At 37.1% G+C, this 22,759-nt stretch overlaps 3 protein-coding genes across 7 annotated transcripts in view; all 3 read left to right on the top strand.

The window, feature by feature from the left end:
- LOC113052897 (FERM and PDZ domain-containing protein 4) overlaps nucleotides 1–10,888 on the top strand; it is a 52,546-nt gene extending 41,658 nt beyond the window's left edge. For all 5 annotated transcript variants that reach the window (XM_026217362.1, XM_026217363.1, XM_026217364.1 and 2 more), the window contains 6 exons: nucleotides 477–566; nucleotides 1,254–1,436; nucleotides 2,733–2,859; nucleotides 3,454–4,425; nucleotides 4,744–5,799; nucleotides 9,266–10,888. In XM_026217362.1, the coding sequence (XP_026073147.1) occupies nucleotides 477–566; nucleotides 1,254–1,436; nucleotides 2,733–2,859; nucleotides 3,454–4,425; nucleotides 4,744–5,799; nucleotides 9,266–9,270 (2,433 nt within the window). In that variant the 3' untranslated portion in view covers nucleotides 9,271–10,888. The remainder of the gene's footprint in view (nucleotides 1–476; nucleotides 567–1,253; nucleotides 1,437–2,732; nucleotides 2,860–3,453; nucleotides 4,426–4,743; nucleotides 5,800–9,265) is intronic.
- A 586-nt stretch (nucleotides 10,889–11,474) lies between these two features.
- Nucleotides 11,475–15,457, top strand: LOC113052898 (toll-like receptor 7). The gene is made up of 2 exons (XM_026217367.1): nucleotides 11,475–11,544; nucleotides 12,103–15,457. The coding sequence occupies exons 1-2, from the start codon at nucleotides 11,542–11,544 to the stop codon at nucleotides 15,241–15,243; spliced, it is 3,144 nt and encodes a 1,047-aa protein (XP_026073152.1). The 5' UTR covers nucleotides 11,475–11,541; the 3' UTR covers nucleotides 15,244–15,457.
- A 1,112-nt stretch (nucleotides 15,458–16,569) lies between these two features.
- Nucleotides 16,570–22,393, top strand: LOC113052899 (toll-like receptor 8). The gene is made up of 3 exons (XM_026217368.1): nucleotides 16,570–16,844; nucleotides 17,268–19,889; nucleotides 21,664–22,393. The coding sequence occupies exons 1-3, from the start codon at nucleotides 16,842–16,844 to the stop codon at nucleotides 22,111–22,113; spliced, it is 3,075 nt and encodes a 1,024-aa protein (XP_026073153.1). The 5' UTR covers nucleotides 16,570–16,841; the 3' UTR covers nucleotides 22,114–22,393.
- Nucleotides 22,394–22,759: the final 366 nt, after the last annotated feature.

The raw sequence follows: 22,759 nt of genomic DNA, 5'->3' as shown, positions 1-22,759 counted from the left end.
ATGCATTATTTTTCAGTTAGTGCAATTCAACATGCTTTTTTGTTTCTAAGAATTTGTCATTATTTTTCTTCCATAAAATTGCGTGTATGTATCAATCAATAAGTCAGTTTAAAATTAATATGTGTATGTGCATGTTAATTTTTAGTATTTATATGTGCTTATATATAAAAAACTGTATAAAAAAGATTATTTGTTATAATATATGTGATGTATAAGGAGATTAAATATTCAGTTAATTGAAAACCAAGATAAAAATGTAACCAACAATCAGATATAATGTACTGCATTATATTTTATGTTATTGTATATTGCACTATTATAATATTATTATAAAGCATTTTGTAAGCACAGTCTAAACCTGTTGGACTTGTTTTTCCCAGAGGCACATATTCAAAAGCAGAAGAAAGAGTGCTCTATTTCTGATATTTACACTTTCTGTTCCCTAATTCTGCTGGGATTTGTGCTGTGTGTTGAAGCTGACGGCGTTGCAGGCGAAGGTCCACTACCTGAAATATCTGAGTGATCTCCGGCTGTACGGAGGACAAGTGTTCAAGTCCACGCTGGTCGTAAGTGCAAAGATTCGCATTCTCAGAGCTGTCATTACATCCGCAGCCGAGAGCTTTCAGGGCACATCCAGATGTTTAAAGGTACAGGTGTATTTCAGAAAGGTTCAGACATCCTTTGAGCTGATTCAGGCCAATACACTATATATTAATTCCCTTGCATATGAAGTCTATAAAATGTATTTATTTATTTATTGCTGTTATTTCAGTTTTTCTTTAAGAAAATTATTTATAATGATTTTATTTATCATGTTAATAAAATAATTTAATTATAAACAAATCAATAATGATTCACATTGTACTTTTGTTTCTGTTTTGTAAAGACAATTAGATTTTCGTTTTCTAGTAAAATATGATGTATTTTTTTAGTTTCTAATATTTTTTTATATTATTGATAAAATTGTATATATATATATATATATATATATAAAGCTTGTGAAGCATATGATTTGTTTTAGTTTTGCTGTTTTATAATGAAAATATGATTTCTAATCATTAATATAATAATAAATATAGAAATAATAATATTAGAATGAATAATATTAATTATATATTTTTGTTAAATATCAAATTATAAACATCAGTATTTAACAGTATTTTCATGTGTGTGAAGTTTTGAAATAAAAATGTGTTGTTTTAGTACATTAGCTTCATGTGCTGTTTCACACAGTATTATTTATGATCTGATAGCAAGGAGAGAAACACACGGAGGTGACGCTGCTGGTAGGGCCACGCTACGGCATCAGTCATGTCATCAACACCAAAACCAACCTGGTGGCGCTGCTGGCCGACTTCAGCCACGTCAACCGAATCGAGATGTTCACGGAGGACGAAAGGAACGTGCGAGTGGAGCTCCACGTCCTGGATGTTAAGGTGCGATGGATAAAAACGAAGAAGAGTTCCATTTGTTTGCAGAAAACATTTGATTTAATATTTCTCTTTCTAATGCAATGACATTCAAACATTTTTAAATGTGGCTGAATATTTTTTGGACATTGACATCCACGTGCATTATTAAATATTATAACAGTATTAAGGACAACATCTTTTATATTCTGCATCCCTTTCATCTAGTTGTGATAATGAAATCATGATTTAATAATTCATATTTACAATCGCATCACTTTATCAAATAGATAGTTAAGTCAGTATGCATTATTTTAAGTTTTATACATTGCTTTGCATGCATGAACTAAAAACATTATTACTTTGACAATAAATTATTGATCAATTAAAACTATGTATTGACTATTTACCACATGCATTACTACAATTGCATTGAAAATTATGGACACATAACAATTCAACATCCCCTTTTTCCAGTTCTTATTATGATAATATGAATTAATAATTCATAGTTACAAACATTTCAATGCTTTGTTTATAATACATAGTTTAAAGTCAATAGTTAAGATAGTTAAGTCAATAAATGCAATAGAACATTTAAATGCAATATATTAAGTTTGCTACATTACCAGTGTGAGCTCAAAACATATTAGACGGCATAATATTTTGATTATTGATAATTTAGTACTATTTATTGAACATTTACCACATACTGTACATAACATCAACTGTATACAACTTTAAAGACACATAACAATTCAAAATGCCTTTTATTCAATGCTTATTATGAAAACATAAATGCAATATATAAAGTTTGCTACATTGCTTTGCAAACATGAACTAAAAACTATATTACTTGTCAGATTGTTTCTGATTATTATTAAATTATTGATAAACTATTTATTGCATACTTAACACATGCGTTACACTAGTTTAATTCAATGCATAATTCAATATCCCTTTTATCCAGTGCTTATGAAAACATTAATTAATAATTCATAGTTACTGACATATGCATGTTTTATTTTTTAAAACTGAAATTTAATTAAATAAATGCAATACATTTGCTACATTGCTTTGCAAGCATTAACTAAAAGCTATTAATATTAATGAATGTACTGTAACTATTTATTGAAAAATAAATTGTAGATGCTACTGTTTTCTTATTAAGTGCAATAAGCTACTCAGAGTCATTTGTTACTGTAATTTAACCACAGCTAAGGAAGTTTTAGGATTACTTAAATACTTTTAACTGCACAGCCTCCCATTGCTGTATTTACTGATTATTTATGCATTTCTTCTGCAAAACATTTCTTTCTGTAGCCCATCACACTTATAATGGAATCCAGTGACGCTATGAACCTGGCGTGTTTGACTGCTGGTTATTACAGGCTACTGGTCGATTCACGGAGGTCCATCTTTAACATGGCGAACAACAGTAACACTGCAGGTAAGAGCATGAACATGCACTAAATAATATATAACAGATCATTTGTCAGCTTGAAATCCACTCAAAATAACTCAAAGTAGCATCAGCAAACTATAAATTATGAATTTATGGTCAACACTTTACAGTAAGGTTCCTCTAGTTAAAGTTGATTAATGCACTAACTAACAATAATTAGCAATGAGCAATACATTTGTTACAGTATTTATTTGTTATGGAAAATTATGTTACAAAAATACACCTTTACATTGTTAGGTCATGTTAGTCTAATAAAATAATATTAACAGGTTTTAATAATGCATTATTAAATGTTGAAATTAACATAATCCAAGATTAATAAATGTTTTACAAGTATGTTACATTGTTAGTTAATGGTAACAAATTTTAATGTTTTAAAATTAAAAACCAGCTTTGTCATACAGCTGACAGAAATATTTTTGCTATTATAATGGGCCCTTGAATATTATGTTAGACAGTGGGAGTCCTAAGAGTCAAAAAGTTTAAGCAACCACTTATTTAAATAGTTTTGGTGTGAATCTGATATTTTAATAACTCATTGACACTGGTGTCTTCTCCTTTTTTTTGTTTATGTCTAAGGACAAGAATCAAGGCTCAAGCACAACTACCAGGCAATTGACTGGAATTACGGTTCTTGCAGTGCATGTGATGAGCCCCACCACGAATACGCCATCTGTGGGCGAAGAGAGTTTGATATTTCTCCCACTGTCTCTGAAATGCACCAGTCGCAGCATCGTATGCACGGGGACGAGAAAGCAGAGAGGGTGAGCAGAGGAAGCCAAATGCATCCTCAGCCCTACTTCAGTGTCCCAAAAGTTAAACCTCAAGAGTCGCCCAGAAGCGCCAAGGTGTCCTTCATATTCAGCGATCCTCCACTGGACTTTGTGAACCCTCAGAACTTGGGATACCAAAGACTGATGGAGGACATCCCAGAAGTTCTAGAGGAACACCGGTACATGTACGCACAACAGAAGGACTACAAGCCACTGGAAGCATCAATGGAAGTCGACGGCTTCCAGTACGGTTCCAACATGGTCTATGGCGACGCTAAGATCTTCGGTACGACGGAAGGCATAGAGGAGCCTTTGCTGCGGGATATCTGCTACGCCGAGACTACGGATGACGCCGAGGATGATGATGACATTAGTTGCGAGGAGGACATGATGATGATGATGATGGAAGAGATGAAGGACAAGGCGAACTCTCTCCTATCACTTTCAGAATCGAGCGACGACATTATTGACCTCACTTCGCTTCCGCCACCACCGGAGGGCGACGATGAGGAGGACAGCGACGACCTGCTGCAATCGCTTAACTTGGCAATTGCCGCTCCGCCGCCAGGGTTCAGGGATAGTTCGGATGAAGATGACCACCAAGAGCGAAAAGGCTTAAAAAACGACATCCCTGTGTCGCTGATCGATTCAGTTCCCACACAAGTGGCCAGTGGGACTGAGGAAGTGTTCAATGACGCTGTTGTCTCCACACTACAAGCTCTGGAAGCCTTGGCGGCCTCTGAGGAACAGTCTCATCCACAATCGGACAATAGTTCAGGTTCTTACACTATAGTAACATTCATTCATTGACATTGTACAACCTTCCAGCCATTCCTTTATTTTGGTTTTGTTTTCCCATATTCCATTGTCTTCAATGCAACCCCCATGCCATGTATTGTGTGCATTTGTTATATTAGCAATGTAAATGTTATCTCCTTATATTTTGTGGTTAATTTTTGTTCATGTATTGTCTTCATCATTCATGTTCAAATTTGTTGCATTTCATAGCCTTCAACATTTTGTACAAATAAACAATTTTAAAATATATGGGTGTATGGTGTGATGGCTAAAATGTTTGTCTCTTTGTGACACACAGGTGTAGAAATATCTCGGTCCTTTAGCCCTGAGTCCTCTTCTGATTCTGGGAATGAGACAAATTCGTCTGAAATGACGGAGAGCTCAGAGCTGGCCGCAGCTCAAAAACTCTCCGAAAACTGTCTGAAAATGTTAGTAGCCACAGTCGAAGGGTACCAAACTCTAGCTGAAGAGGAGACCGAGTTTCGATTGGTGCCTTGTGAGGTCCGGGAATCTCTAAATGACCCCCAGTCCTCTGCGGTTGCCAATTTTGAAATGGATCCAGAAACAATGGAAACCAAGTCATTGACCGACTACTTCAATAAAATGCACAGGGACGTGATGATGGGAATGTCACAGGGGAAGATCAAGGAGCAAGACGGTGGGATGCAAACGAGGGCCGGAGTGGAATCCCGTCAGTTGAATAACACAGAATCTGAGGAACTTGTTGGGATGTACAACAATTTCAATGGACGGGATTCCCAGTGTTCAGGTCCCTTTGACTTGGAGAGGATGTCTTACGCTTTTCAAGAAAGCAATCAAAGATTGCATATGATTCGAAATAATAAATCTGAAGAGCACATTTACTCTGAGGTGGTTGGCGATGTTGGTCCATTGCACGCAGACAGGGTAACGCAAAAAGTCAGTTTGAATGACTCAATAGATTTGAACACAAGTTCCCCCACCAAAGAACAGTATATGATTGAGAGAGCCCGGAATGAACATCAACAGAGCAAGGCGGCTTCTTCTGAACAGGAAGTGACACGGTTATACGAGTACCACTTGTCCAAAAGGATGTCGTCTTTACAGAGCGAGGGAATTCATTCTCTGCAGAGTTCCCAATGTTCGTCTATCGATGCCGCCAGCAGTACAGGAAGCAGTAGCTGCATGACACCAATGGACTCTCCTCTGTGCATGGTAGATAGTGTCCATCTGCAAGGAGAGTCCTCTCTGAAAGGTCTTGGATATCCAAATCAGAACGTAGATGGAACATTTTTGCGGAAACACCACGGCCAGCCTGGCCAAGAGTCGGGCCGAGAGGGATGCCAAAGGTTGCCCAAGATCAGAGAAACTACAGGTATAGCAATTGAAACTTTAACAAGTCAGATGTTACATTCAGCTAACCTAACGACACGGTTTTATTTCTGTTTATTTTTGTTACGTAGAAACGGCAAAGCTTGACCATGTGGAATTAGAGACTCACATTGTTGGTCAGCAAATGAATAATTTAACAATTTGTTGGAGCTGGTGAGCAAGTTAAGGGTTCCCACATAGTGTCGGGAAAGCTGGCTTAAAATTAGCTTTTCAAGGTCTAAACTGATCATACAGTACCGGTCAAAAGTATTTACACCCATTGGCCTTTTCTTATTTACATCATAGAATCACACAGATTTATTTGGGGCTTTTTTGACACTGATCAACTAAAGAATATCCTTTCACGTCAAAGTGAACCTGATTTGTGTGTAAACATGTATTATAGTTATGAACACTAATTTGCATAAGTATTCACCCCCTGTATATTTCCGTATTTAGTAGTTTCACCTTGAGTCTGTGTGATGCTGTAGTTCACAGTTTAACTTCACATCTGTACACAGATGTTCTCCTCCCTCCCTCAGATTCACAGAAATGCTTAGTCAGGTTACATGAAGACCATGCAACATAAATTCTCAACTGGACTGAGATATGGGTCAGGTTGCACCAGCTGTTCTGTTCTTACTTAAATTGAAGTGTAAAGTCCACACTACTGGCTTAGTAACTATTACTAGTTAGTGTGTTACTCTTTGTAACTATATCAACTCTGTATTGCATGTGCATCATTTGTTATTAAGGCAGAATGTAGCTATTAGTTTTTAACCCTTCCAATAAAGTAATGAATAGTCACTTAATTTGAGGTTTACCTTCAATGATCCAATAGCAGCCTTCTTAGTCGTAAGCAGAAGTTGTTTAAGCACAATGAGTTTCAGTGTATTCTTCATTCTAAATTATTTTGCCTTGCATAAATAATGGTGAAAATATAATTCCTTAGAAATACTACTTAATCGTGCATAACATAATAGACATTTTTTTTTTATCAGAAACTATTTGAAATAAGGATCATGATACAACAAAAACACAAGTAATTACATTTATTATAACTAAATTTATTTGACATGCACACATAATTGCATTTGGTTAGGTTTGGTTCATTAACAAATACATTTTATCACATAATATTATCTGTCTTAAAATGTAAACAAGTCTAATTGCTAATGTTATCATATACTGTATGTCTAAAGAATTTAAGATAGCATGGAAAACAAATCAATATGATATGTTATTCCAACAGCTACTCCTGGTAAGTTATTTAAATACATTTAAAGGTGTAATGAAAAAAAATAGTAGTGCATAAGTTAGCTTAACTTAACTTAGCCTAGTTTTGACATTAAGGAGTACTAAGTTGTCATTTGCACAAAGCCGGTGCAACTGGCCCTGGACTCTTGCCCACTAAAGGACATAAAAGTTGTTGTTTTGAAGTCATTCCTGTGTAACTTTGACTTTATATTTGGGTTCTTGCTGGAAAAACCTTTTTTCCTTGAGTATCAGGCGTCTTGCTCACTCCATGAGGCTTCATGATTTTCCTATATTTTGCTTTAAAAGAAGATCCTCACAATATGAGTCACTGTGGAGACAGTGTATTCCTGTGTTACGGTCCCTGTATAAGGGTCTAGGATTTAGAAGGGACACAATAGAAGATAATAGATGGACAATACCTGGCACTTCCCAAATAAATTCTTTGAACAAAAATTACAAAAGTAAGCAAAAATAAGAGACGGGAAGCCCAGCAACAAAGGAAGGAATAAGTAAAATAACAGATACGAGCTGGAACTCCCCCCTCCAAACTAAAATTACAAACTATGAAAAAGTATGTGGTGATGTAGATGTGGAGAAAACTGTGGCTGGCAGAGAGAAAGAGAGATCAAGAGGGTCTGCCTCCTTCCACTTTATAGCCTTGTTTCTCCAGCTTAACCAATAAGACACTAGAGAAAACAAAAAAAAAAATTAAATAAGTCAGTGGCTGCTTCCGAAAACTTAGGCAGTATAAGGCAATGGCTTTGCAGGCAGAGATTTGCATTAATATTTAATATTTAATTACTATAATACTGATTTCTTACTAGAACTAACATCAGCAGTTCAAAAAGTTAGTCAGAAATAAACAATTACACAGAAACTGACCACTAAACACAACTTTCAGATGCCATTTTTTTTAGCTCAACCATTATGGAATGGAATGCACAGTATTGTGGAATATCAAAGGCAGCGAACGATATAACTATTCTGCCTTCAAAATTTGATCTCAAGAAGGTACCTCAGAAGACAGGAAGTAGAGCAGAAGAAAGCAAGAGCCTCTTTTTCAATCGATGAGTACAATATCTGATGTTTTTTTTTTTTTTTTTTTTTTTGGAAAAATAGCACACATGGTGCTCGACACCTTCAGGCCCATTCGTTTAAAAGCACGCTCATACACTGGGGCAGAAAGGCCAGGTGTGTGCATCAGGAGGGCTTTAAGAGACTCAAAAGCATGCTGGCAATCTGCTGACCACTTAAACACAGTTTTCAGACTCTGAAGTAAAGTTTTTAAGAAGCTACGGTAATGCCCCAACATTCCCAAAACTGCTGTAATTCACAACGAGTGGAAGGAACTGGGAATGACGTAATGGCCTCGGTTTTGATATTTACTGGCTTTACAATGGCACCACCCACATTTATACCCAGATACACTACCGTCGCTTTAGGAAAGTCACATATAGCCAAATTAACAGTTCTTGGTGTCTTCCCTCACTGTCTCTTCATTGCACGGTGACGCACCATTTGAGGATGCCCTGTTCTTGGTGCATTTACTGCTGTGACATATTTTCCCATTTCTTAAGTATTGATTTAACTGCCACTTCAAGGAAAGCTCAATAACATGAAAATCCCTGCCCGGGGCTCTTCAATTACTGTTTCATAGAGCTTCTTGGTGGTTTTTTTCTTCATGGTCTTCCACAGTGCTGACTCACTTTTGCTACAATCAGCTGAAAGTCCTTGAGTACACAAAAGCTATTTAACTTATGCGACTTACCAAACGATTGAACCAGTGGTGAGTTTGGCATGTCATATTAAAAGAGGTTGAATACTTATGCTACAGTAAATATTGTAGAATACTTACTTAGAGAGGCATTTTTACTCTTTTCTGTCGACCATATTTAGTCCACTGTGATTCAATGTTGTAAAACTATAAAAATTCTAACTTTTGAAGTCCAAAGGGAGGTGAATACTATTCTTAGGTATTGTAAGTCTTAGGATGTAATTAGAATTTCACGATTTGAAACATTAAGCCTTGTGTAGACCGTTTCTGAAGTATCCTGTGCAGGCTTATCATTGACGTCATTCATTTCAGTCATTAGCTTATCATGCTGAATCAGGATGAGCAGGATCTCTGAGGGTGATTTCAGAGATCCAGAAGCATGAATTTATGAGACATAATACTGGCTGACTAATTTATCCCTCTCCTTTTCCTCCCCCAGTGTAGCATGCTGCCGATGAAGATAAAACGGAAGAATCGTCGTCTCCTCTCACGATATGTCCATATTCATCCATAGCACAGTTTCCTATGTGCCAAACCAGAGGTGATTGGAGGTCTTGAATGCTTCCCTGTTTATTCTTGCACTTAGCCTCAAATGACCCCCACTCTGGTTGCCTCAGGGAGGCAGGAGAGGAATCTTAGTAAGACAACTATTGGCTCAGGGAGCATTGACCATTTTTATGGAAACTGCAACTTGTAGATGGCGGTAATCACCCAATCAACCATGGAAGGAGTGGATTACAACCCCGCCGTTCCTAAAGTCAACATGAAACTCAAAACCCATTTTACTGCCATAATTTGACAATTTGTTGGATGCATCCGATTTGGATTGCGAAAAGTAGGCATTTTGTTCCAGAACTGTTGTAGAGGAGTTGGAATGACACAAATGCGTATTAAGAAAGTATTTGGGGTGAATTTTGATTTCTTGTTGACTTTAATCTTCTGAAGTGGAAGTGAATGACAGATGCTTTGATGTTCAGCACAGAAAACAAGTTTAAGACAACAGGCATTGGAACAAGGCAAGTCCATCTCCTGATTCTTTTGGACGACACACAATACAGACATTATAACTTTGAATTGCTCTGAGGATTTCTTGCACTGGTCACTTAACATCTATTTAAGCCACATTTCTCAAAGACAGCATGTGCAGAGCTTTTGTGCTCTGAGTTTTTTTTTTTTTTTTGTTAAGCAGCAAAAGGACATATTGGAGCGATTCAGGAAGTCACTTTATTTACTTTGCGTGGAGGCTTTGGAAAATTATTTTGATGACCAAAGCAAAATTTAATTTGAATTTGGTACACTGTTATTTGGTTGCAGCAATGGCCATATGTCAAAAAATCACTGCTTTTATTTAGCCATAGTAAAGCCATATGATATCACGCATACTGAACGTTTGTCATGAAGACATGAGATAATACGGCCATTGCGATCCACTGTGGTAACAGTGCTTGTGTATATTTTGTTTGATATGTAAAATGAAAAGGAAGTATTCTACAATATATAACATTTTTAAAAGACAGTAAATTATATAAACCACAACTCCTGATAGACGCATCTTTTGTTCTATATGTTTAGTTTAATCTTCATAACAGAAGAGCTTCACATTTAAAAATATGAACAATTTAAGCCACTATATGATCTGTAAACTATTATTATGTTTGCAACTTGCACAGTTTAATTTGCTGTTCTTATTTGACAGGCTAATGCATATATTTACTTTAGTAATTTAAAGTCAACATGAAGTATTATTCTCAATCATTTTTACTACTGTCATCTGACATATTCCCCAGTGCAATTTTATCAAGAAAAGGACAGGGTTTTATCTGTAAGGATGGTGAAAGTGACTGATAAATAATTTTTGAGCTTAACTTACTACATTTTTATGAAATATTACAACATATTTTTGTTATTTATTAAGAACAATGTGCACTGATGAGCGATTCCCAGTAAGAACTTAAATTAAGAATGTAAGTAAGTCCATTTTGATTTCATGTTGACTTTAAATATTAAACGTAATGTATTTTATTTGAATCATCCTTATTAAATATTTCAGCTTGAAAACTGATCTTGTGCTGTCTTTGTTTTATTTCCTGTCATATGCCAGCAATTAATTTATAAATAGAATGTCTGAATTACAAAGCTTGAAATAGTCTTCCCTCTTTCTTTTCTCAAATTTGTCTTCCTCTTCTTGTGTGCTGAAGAAGCCACTGTTATGTTGGACAGAGATAATATTTTTGATCATAATTGAAGTGCTTCACTTTTTCTGATTTTGCTTTCATTTATGAGGAAATCATAGCAGAACTTGAGGAAATCCCTGGCATTGTTTTGCTTAATCTCTCAAAAACCCATCCCTTGAGATAAAGGACAAAAGTAATGTTGTTCCTCTTTATGGCAGTGTTTCATTGACAGTACTGTTCTAATGACATATAATTCATTCATTATACATCATTAAAAATGAAGATAACAATGCTGATAGATAATAGTTGGGTAATATAATCACTTTGCATACACTAATTACAAGGGAAAAGATTCAGAACAAGGGGAAGTTAGGTTGTTTAAATATATCCACTCTCACTTTTGTTTGTAATTTTTTTGTGGTTTAACATCGGTCAATAACACCTGTTCTTTAAGTAACAAAGCGTCTACAACCTGAAAAACCAGCAAAAGTACCGAACAACAAGTCACAAACGTCAAAAAAGAATCCTAGGTCTGACGAAGATGGTGAGTAATTACAATGTTTTATTTCATTTACAGTAATCAGCTCTCTCATAAAATGATTGTCTCAAAAAAGAATATGGTAGTTACTGCAAGTGTATTTTTTTCTTAATATGCAACTTATATGTTAATTAAATATCATGTTTTTTTCCTGAATGTTTTAAAATATTTTATTTTAATTTATTTAGAAGCATATAAGAAATTGTGCATTTTGTGCATTGGATATTTGTTAATGTGTTACAGGGCTATGTAAAGATCTGTAAGACAAAAACATACTTCATTCACTCATGTCTGTATATGGCACGTTTTCAAAATGTATCAATTTGCACAGTTTTGTACTACTATCAACACTTTTAGTACTAATATGCATTATTTAGGGGTCCACAAAATTCAGATGCATATATTTTTGGAAGAGCAACTCCCAACTTACAACTATTTAAATATTTGTCTGTGAGTGCATAATGAGTAGAAATGTGTCAAGTTTACAAATTAAAATTACTGTACTCATGTTTTCATATTTTATCATTATTCTACATTTTTACACCTGCTATCTCCCACTTTCAGATGACAGGGATGACATTCATCATCGTTGCCGGTATCATCTCTTTTCTGGATGCAGCCGAGTGGTACCCCAAAAGTCTGAAATGTGATGTATCTCTGGCTAAAAACGGGAGTGAGGTTAGCGTCGACTGCACTGAACGAGACCTAACCGAAGTTCCTTTGGGAATCCCAATGAATACCACCAACCTGACACTAACGATCAACCACATACCCCATATTACGAATGATTCATTTTACACACTGCACAACATCACTGAAATCGATCTGCGCTGCAACTGTGTACCAATCAAGGTCGGACCCAAAGATCGCGTCTGCACCCAGAGTTTGACGATTGACAATGGCACCTTCTGGAATCTAAAGAACCTCAAGTCGCTTTATTTGGATGGAAACCAGCTGTCCAGCATACCCAAGGGCCTTCCTCCCAACATAGTGCTTCTGAGTCTCGAAGTCAATAGTATTTATTCAATCCTTAAGGAGAATATGACAGAATTGACTAATATCCAGATGCTGTATCTTGGCCAGAACTGCTACTTCCGGAACCCCTGCAACACATCATATTATATTGAAAAGGATGCATTTGTGCAGCTTGAAAAGATGACATTGCTTTCTCTGAAGTCTAACAACTTGTCCTACATCCCCCACCAACTACCAGCTAGCCTCAAAGAGCTGTACCTGTACAACAACAATATTCAGACAATAACAGAGATGGACTTTCACAACCTGACAGAGCTGGAGATACTGGACTTGAGTGGGAATTGTCCACGTTGTCATAATGCACCTTTCCCATGTGTCCCATGCCCAAATAATGCTCCCCTTCAGATACATCCAAACTCTTTCAAGACCCTGAAGAACCTAAAGACTCTTCGACTTCATAGTAACTCTCTAACGCACATCCCTTTGGAGTGGTTTCAAAACCTCACACAACTTAGTCTTCTAGACCTCTCAAGCAACTTTTTGGCCAAGGAGATAACATACACCTCCTTTCCTTCGTTGTTGCCTAATCTAGAAGAGTTGGATCTGTCTTTCAATTATGAGTTTCAGGTGTATTCTGCATCTCTCAACCTTTCAAGGTCATTCAATCATCTTAAATCTCTCAAGGTCCTAAGAATCAGAGGGTATGTGTTTCAAGAACTCACACAGGACGACATCGATCCTTTGGCTAATTTGAGTGAACTGGAGGTCATTGATTTTGGCACAAACTTCATAAAGATAGCACATCTCAGCCTCCTGAAGAACCTGAAAAGCTTCAAAATCATCAACTTGTCTGACAACAAGATCTCAATGCCTTCTCAAGGAGACACTTCACTTTCTAACCACAGAGAAAACCATTACAGTTCCCCAATGTCTCAAGGTGCCCAGTACCACAATGGAGAAGTGAAGGATATGCACTACTTCCTTTATGATGAATATGCACGCAGCTGCAAATACAAGGACAAGGAACTCTGGATTTCAAGTCCTTTCAACAACAAATGTAGTTTATTTGGAAAAACATTGGACATTAGTAGGAATAACATCTTTTTCCTTCATTCCAGATTTCTGGATCTTGGTGAGCTGAGGTGTTTAAATCTCTCTGGGAATGCCATGAGCCAGAGTTTGAATGGTTCTGAGTTTGTCCAGTTGAAGAATTTACAATATCTAGACTTTTCGGACAATCGTCTGGATTTGATGTTCTCCTCAGCATTTCAGGAACTGAGCAGTCTGGTCGTTCTGGACATCAGCCGTAACAGCCATTACTTCGTAGCTGAGGGTTTAACTCACATGCTGAATTTTACGAAGAACCTGGGTAAGCTGAGCAAATTAATAATGAACGATAATCAAATCTCGACATCTACGAATACAGAAATGGAGAGTTTTACTCTGGAACATTTGGAGTTTAAAGGAAACCGTCTCGATATGTTGTGGAGAGATGGAGACACAAGGTACACCAACTACTTTAAGAATCTTTTGATCTTAAAGTCTCTTGATATCTCTCGCAACAACCTAAACTTCATCCCACTAGGAGTTTTTAAAGGTCTTCCAGAGACCCTCACAGATCTGTACATCACTAACAACCGGTTAAAGTCGTTTCAATGGAAGGGCCTTGTGTACCTAAAAAACCTAAAACTGTTAGACCTCAGTAGGAATCACCTTACAGATGTTCCTGCATGCTTGTCTAACTATACAAAATCAATCGAAACTCTGGTTCTACACAAGAACAACATTGTAAAACTGACTCCCAATTTTCTCAAGGATGCATTCAGCCTCAAGGTCCTGGATCTCAGTTACAATCGCATCCAGTTCATCCAAGAGTCGAGTTTTCCAGGAAATGTTATAGACCAGCTGCAGACCCTTTACTTGAACAACAACCGGTTTGTGTGCTCCTGCAATGCCACGTGGTTTGTCCGATGGATCAACCGGACGTCCGTGAACATCCCGCGCCTCGCCACTGATGTCACCTGTGCTTCACCGAGTGCCCAAAAAGGTCAGAGTGTGATTTTCCTCAACATCCAGGCCTGCCAACACAATTCCCTATCCATCATCCTCTGCATTTTACTGACCTCTCTGATTCTTAGCATCCTCATGCTCACCATTTCCAGCCATCTCTTTCTTTGGGATGTTTGGTACATCTACCACTTTTGCTTGGCAAAACTCAAGGGATACCGCCGTCTGTCCTCCAATAGCACTGTCTACGATGCCTTCGTGGTCTATGACACGACTGATTCAGCTGTTCACGAGTGGGTCATGCAAGAGCTTCGCATTCACCTGGAGGACAAGGGTGATCCGAGGATGCAACTCTGTTTGGAGGAGCGGGACTGGGTTCCTGGGTGTCCCCTAATTGAAAACCTTTCCCAAAGCATACAACTGAGTAAACGCACTGTTTTCATTCTGACCGGACGATACGTCATGAGTGGGAGCTTCAGGACAGCATTTTATTTGGCCCATCAGCGACTCATGGATGAAAGGAATGATGTTATTGTTCTTATATTCTTGGAGAAAATGCCTTGTCAATCCAAGTATCTCAGACTGAGAAAGAGGTTGTATAAAAAATCGGTTCTCGAGTGGCCGAGGAACCCTCAAGCACAGAGGTACTTCTGGTTCAGTCTCAGAAGTGTTATGGCAACTGAGAATCAGCAATACAACAAACTTTTCCAGGAAACGCTGTGATTGGGACACACTTCACAAATGTGATGACGCATTTGAAGCTTTGCAGCTTCATTTCTGCATTTGAAAGCTTCTTTCTCAAGACCACAATGAAACATATTAACATTAACATAATGTTGGTAGACTCTTTTATAGTCCATATAACTACAAATAAACAACAATGAAGTTTGTTGACAAATACACTTTCATTCCTAGGTAGTTGTTGATTTGCAGTCTTGCAGTTTAAGATATTGTTCTTTAAAAGCATTTTTAATTTTTTTATGCATGCAGATTTTACAGTACAGTATAATAGTGAGATTATAGTGCTTATTTTATTGAAAATGTTACTGTTTTTATCATTATCATTTTTTTATTATGCATATTGTGTTATTTTAGCATTATTTCAATATTATTATAGTTTATTAATGCTTTGAATTAGCTTTTATTTTTATGTTTATTTTTTCTTTTAAAGTTTTATTAATTACATTTTCTGGTTTTGTCATTTATAAAAAATGATATTCCATTTTCTAGTTTTTTAATTTTTATTTCAGTTTTATCTCAGTATCATGGAAATATTTGTTGTTTGTTCATTTTATTTTTTTATGTTTTAGTAAACTATAAAATCTCTGACTCATAGGTTTTATGTAATACAGTATAATGTACATTCTGAGAGCTTTAAATAAAGTTTTACCAAATTAATAATTTTCATTATAACCATAGTGGAAATCCCCATCATACAAGTGCTTTTCGTATGATATTATGCAGTTGCAGGTTTGCAGAGAGAAATGCAGATAGACATTTTGTTCAGTCAAAATCAATAACTTTAGAAAAATAATGTTTATTAAGTTTTAAAAGACAAAGTATGTAATTTCTGAGGTGTCAACAAACGGAACTGCTAAAAATAACACTTACACAAACAGCTTTGCAGTGACCACAGAGTCAGAGTTTCATTTTTATAAGGAAATAAACCTGTAAATGGTTGACTTACAGTGACTGTGCATATTACAGTGGCATATACTGATTCTGGATATGGGAAGCTGTCCGTGCCACTGAGAAAAATCACTTCACCTTTAACAATTGTTTATGTATATCTTGAACTGCATAAATGAAGCAAGGTGAGAATAAACCTGATGTTGGAAACACTGGGATTGTGTCTTGAAAATAAATTATGATTTGGCAATATACAGAGAAATGTCTACTCCAGTTTGATTTCTAAAGAGAGACCCTGTAACGCTTGTAAACGTTGTGATTTGTGCAATTGTGTCTCTGAGAAGAAGGAACAATGTAGGCAGAACTTCCTCACTTATTCTGGCAACTGACGAAACCACTTTTATCTGAGTGGCTGTACTAATCCACACAGCGACCAGTAAAATGTGTCTAATAAAACACATCAAACAAATGATGGTCATTAAACAGAAACTGAACCGTTCATATTATTCAGTGGACTGCCAGGTGTTGATCTCAAGTAGCATTTAGAGCTGTTAGTGTTAAAATAATCTTTAACAGTTAAACCAAAACTTCCTGTTTCCTAAATGCAACTGTGTGTTCATCACCAGACTCGGCTTATTTTCTGTCTACACATTGCATAGCTTGCACCGGGACATTACATAGACATTTCTACCATGGTAAGGAAGTGTTCTTTATTTAATTAATGAGCCAATATTTACCTCGGCTAGAGTTATTCATTATGTTTGATATATTATTAAAGAGATGAGTTTAGTTGCAATTTATGGCTTTTATAGACATTAGCATATGCCGTCATGCATGCCATGTGCATAAAAATGCACTATTTTAATCATTTTTGTGTGGTTCAACAAAATGTTATGTTGATTTGCTTTATTGATAGCTCAATATCATTTTCCCATAGGTGATAAAGTAAGACGCCTTGCTCTTAGACTTTTGCATATGCTGTTCACAGTTACAAATACAATTGCACGTCATGCACATAAAAATAAAAATGCATTATTTTAACAAGCTTAAAATGTTTTTTTCACAATTTGTCGTATTGCTCAGAGCCGTTTAACAGCTCTGTGTTTCATATCCTGCAGGTGATAAAATTAAACCCCTGGCTCATTTTGACACTGAAGATCACACTAACCCTGTGTCAAATGGACACGGCGAGTCTAAAGACTCAACCCTGCGATATACATGAGAATGTAACTACAATGACAGTTGTGGTCAACTGCCGTGGACGTGGACTCAGAAAGGTGCCAATGCTCTTACCAAACACAACCCGCCTTGATCTCTCCGAGAACAAGATCAAGAACATAACAGCAGGAGATTTCCGAGACCTGGCGAATCTGACCAATCTAAATCTGAACTGGTTGAATAAGAATGAGAAGGTCCTTATTGGAGCTGGGGTGTTTTCCAATATGACCATGCTACAAACACTGGACCTCAACGGGATTGGTCTGAAGAATGTACCAAAAGATATTCCAAAGAATCTGCGAGAACTAACGCTGGTTGAGAACAAGATCACCCGGTTAAACTCAACATCATTCAGGCATGTGCAAAATCTGTCAGTCATTTACCTTTCAAAAAACTGCTACTACTGGAATCCTTGCTCAAGTTATTATCATATAGAAGAAGGAAGTTTTTCTGTCCTTACCAAGTTGAAACATCTTACTTTGTCTTACAACAACATAACTCATGTCCCTAAAGGCTTACCTGCCTCACTAAGAACTCTTGAGCTTGCTTCAAACAGAATATCGTACGTCGGAGAGCACGATTTCCAAGGACTCGACAATCTGACAAGTCTAAAGATACAAGGGAACTGTCCACGGTGTCATAATGCTCCATATCCGTGCACTCCGTGTAAAAACGTTTCCATTGAAATTCATCCACGAGCCTTTGCCGGCCTTGGAAAGCTGCGTATTCTGCACCTTGCGGGGAATTCGATACAGAAAATCGATCCTACTTGGTTCGCAAACCTCTCAAAGCTCGAGGAACTCTACCTATCGTTTAATTTCTTGTTCAGTGCTGTTGCCGAGAATGTTTTCCTGAATAATCTACCACTGCTGACAAAACTCGATCTCTCGTTTAACTATGCCCTCAAGTGTTACCCAGACACAGTGACATTATCGCCCAGCTTTGCGAACTTGACCTCTCTGAGGACTCTGCACCTTCGAGGTTTGGTTTTTCGCGAAATCCATGAAGAGACGTTCAGCTCTCTGTTTGGTTTACGAAATCTGTCTGTGTTGGATGTAGGAATAAACTTCATTGTCCGCGCAAAAGCGGACGTATTTGAAAAGTTTCAACATGTGAAACTAATCTATCTTTCAGAAAACAGATTATACCCGGTGACTGTAAATGGAGAGTTGCGTAAAGACGTGGGCATTGGTTTAAAATCTTCATCTATGGTGCCATCAATGTCAGAACCTTTTCCTAAAGATAATTCTTTTGACGTTCCGAAAGATCTCGTAAAACCAGAGTGCTACGCTACCGGACGTGTGATGGATCTCAGCCGAAATAACCTGTTCTTAATCTCGCCTGAACAGTTTGAAACATACGGGAAAATATCTTGCCTCAATCTCTCAAGAAATGGCTTTGCCACTGCTCCCAATGGATCTGAATTCACATCGCTCCCAGACCTCAAATATCTAGACTTGTCCTATAACAAAATTGATCTGGCGTACGATTACGCCTTCCGAGAGTTACAGAGTCTCGAGGTGCTAGATCTTAGTTACAACCCTCATTACTTCACTGTACAAGGCGTGACGCACAATTTGAACTTTCTCAAAAATTTGCCCGCCTTGAAAGTGTTAAATATGAGCTACAACAGCATCTATACGTTAACCACCAAAACCATGTCAAGCAAGTCTCTTAAAGAGCTGCAATTCCAGTACAATAGTCTCGGGAAGATGTGGAGGTTGAAAGACAGAACCTACGATAGGCTATTCGAAGACTTGACCAATCTGACCTATCTTGACATATCCTATAACTACATCGAGAAGATCCCTCCTGCAATTTATAAACATCTTCCCCGATGCATTCAAAGGTTGCAAATAAGCCACAATCACCTGACAAATGTTAGTTGGGAAAGCTTGAGACAATTCCCTAATCTCCGAGAGCTCATTTTAAATAACAACAACATCCTTAAAATATCTGGTAACTTGTCAGTTGATGTTCCTTCTTTAGAGTTCCTTGATCTGCGGAACAACCGTATATACGAGCTCTCCGGTGGATTCCTCCTGGGAGCGGTAAACCTAAAGAATCTTGATCTCAGTCACAACCACCTCATAACCATCAACCAGTCCACGTTTCCATCTGAAACCGAGAGATACCTGAAGTTGTTGTGGCTCAACGGAAACCCTTTCCACTGCACATGCAACCTGCTTGAATTTATTCTGTGGATTCGCAAGACTAACGTGAAGATCCCCAGATTGGTGACTGCAGTGACGTGTACCATGCCAGAAGAGAGGAAAGGTTTGGCAGTGGTGCATTTTGACATTAAAGAATGCATCGATGACCAGTTGGCCTTTCTGGCGTACTTCTTCTCCATTGTTTGCATCATATGCACTACTTTCGTGGCCGTCTCAATGCACCTTTTCTACTGGGACGTTTCCTACTTATTCTACTATTTGAAAGCCAGATTCACTGGGTATAAGCACCTGAGCTCTGACAGCTGCCTCTATGACGCCTTCATCACCTACGACACCAAGGACACGCAGGTCGAGTAACATTTATATATTTTGTGTTTACACAATACAGCTTCTGCTTTACAGTAATAAACAGGAAACAACATAATCATTGATGCAAATTTTATTTAAATGTCAGATAGACTTTAATTTAGCTGTAAACCAAACTAACAAGAACATTCTGGCAAGGCAAACGTTATCATTAATAGAATGTTTGTTTACTTATCTGTTCTTTAATAACGTTCTCAAAACGTTAGCACAAGGAATGTTTTTCCTGAAACGTTTTAGTTGGACGTTCGTCTAATATATTTTAAATGTTATCACTTGACCAGAGAACATTCAAAAGTAACGTTCCCAAAACGTTAGCAAAACGATCAAATGAAATGTTCCTTTAATTCTCGTATAACCAAGAAGATACATATTTAAAGGGGTGGTTGATTACAAATACACTTATTTTACTTAAGTTAGTGTTTGATGTCGCTGTTAGAGCATAAACAATATCTACAAAGTTGCGACACTCAAAGTTAAATGCAAAGGGGGGTAATTTCTTTAAAGAAATCGCTGTTAAAGGGCTACAAAAAATGGCTTTTAGGGACTACAGCGAGCTTCTTCCTGGGTTTGTGACATCACAAACCCTACAATTTACATAAACCCCGCCCCCATGAACACGCCATGTTGAGGTGTCAGGTGATTAATAATGTTCTCAACATTGTTTATACATTGTCCATGGAAGTTGGACTTCCAGTGGAAGTGTTTTAATTTTCAAAATTCTCATAATGTTTGTAAAATAATAAAATGTAATGTTTCTTTAACATTCACATAACCTGTATATATATATATATATATATATAGTGAGAGAGAGATAGAGAGAGAGAGAGACGTTTTTTTTAAAAAACTAGATGTTTTGAACGTTCAGAGAAAATACATGAGGTTTTCATAACTTTCTTGAATGCAAAACATTCTTAGAACATTTTGTTAGCTGGATAAAAGCTCTAAATAAAAATACCAGCTAACAAGAAATGGTCATTCAGTTATCTGGTCTTTAGTACTGTTTAAAAAAAAACATTATTTATTCAATGTGTTTTTAAACGTTAGGACGCTGGACGTTAATTGAATGGTTTTTAAATGTTACTTATCATTTCACAAAATTTGAAAATTACAATCCCATAATGTTTGAAAAATCCTACAAATGAATTTAACCAAGAAACGTCATAGAGCATTCAGAAATTATATTTTAATAACTTAATGGGAACATTAGCAAAACATTCCAAGAACATTTATTTTTTATTTTTTATTTTTATATAATGTTCATTTTTATCTGGTGTTTAATAATGTTCTCAGAATCATAATCTGAAGGAGCTTTATTACAAAGGATCTTTACACACAAGGAATTTGACTTCGCAACAAGAGCTCAGTGAAGAAGAAATTACACACATAGTGCAAACACACATGATAGAGCAGACATGCATAGAATTACACAATAAAGATGTAATAATACTAATATAAGAAAAACAGAAACATTTTTTTTTTTACAGAAAACCATATATAGAGAAAAAATCTTATAATTGTTTAAATGAATGGACAGATATGTTATTTACAAGTGTAACGTTTATGTACCGTTCCCAAACACACACAAAACATACATGCACATAACATTATTTTATATTTATATAAGTGTTTAAATGGTAAAAAGACCATTATATTTACAATTGAACATTCCCCAAGACATTTAAAAACTGGACGTTGTGAGATCATAATTCAGCTCAAGTGTTGATTCAGTTCAGATCAATGATTGTGGATGTTGCAGGTGTCTGACTGGGTGCTCAATCACCTGCGAGTGCAGCTGGAGGAACAAGGCGAGCGATTCCTGCCCATCTGTCTGGAGGAACGGGACTGGATTCCCGGTTCTGCCGTTCTGGACAGTCTCACGCAGAGCATCCAACACAGCCGCAAAACCGTCTTCGTCCTGACCGAGCGCTACGTGAACAGCGGCTCCTTTAAGCTGGCCGTGTTCCTGGCGCACCAGAGGCTCCTGGAGGATAACGAGGACGTGATCGTGCTGCTGCTGCTGGAGCCCGTGTTACAGCACTCACACTTTCTGCGGCTGCGCAGGCGTCTCTGCGGGCGCAGTATCCTCGAGTGGCCGCACTCTCCGTCCGCCGAGGCCTGGTTCTGGCAGTCGCTGCGCAACGCCATCCGTGTGGACAACCAGGCCATGTACAGCGAGCTCTACAGCAGATACTTCACCACTAAGTAGAAGAAACGAAGCATAAACCTGGTTTGAGCTACAGAAACTCAAATCTAATTATATTAGACTTGTTTTTTTTTTTTTTTTTTTTCACTGCCTGTGGAAATCTGTGTATTAGAAAGCAGATAGACTTGAGAAACTATCAATGAATGTTGATGAAAATTCTTTTACTATTCTAGATTTTTGTATAAAGTGTAAGTAGAGAACAAAAGCGCACATGAAAAGAAAAAGAAAATAATTTAGGCATGTGTGTGAGTGTGTGTGTGTGCGTGTGTGTGTGTGTGTGTGTGTTTGTGTGTGTGCGTGTGTGTATGTGTGTGTGTGTGTGTGTGTGTGTGTGTCATATCAGGACCCAACTGTGTATAATGACATGGGTATGACACAGGTATAACAAGGGGAGGTTGACTTATTTTCACAATTTTTCAAAACGCTTATAAATCATAAAGAGTTAGAGATTAATCATATAGAGTTTTTTTGAGAAAGTAAAAATGCACAAAGTTTCCTGTGAGGGTTAGGGTTAGGTGTAGGGTTGGTGAAGGGACATAGAATATACAGTTTCTACAGAATAAAAACCATTACACCTATGGGATGAACACACTTTACACAAAAACAAACGTGTGTGTGTGTGTGTGTGTGTGTGTGTGTGTGTGTGTGT

Source organism: Carassius auratus, chromosome 34, assembly GCF_003368295.1.
Source record: "Carassius auratus strain Wakin chromosome 34, ASM336829v1, whole genome shotgun sequence".
Lineage (NCBI taxonomy): Eukaryota > Metazoa > Chordata > Actinopteri > Cypriniformes > Cyprinidae > Carassius > Carassius auratus.
Note: the sequence above shows the minus strand (reverse complement) of the source record. Positions and strands in the feature narration are given on the sequence as shown.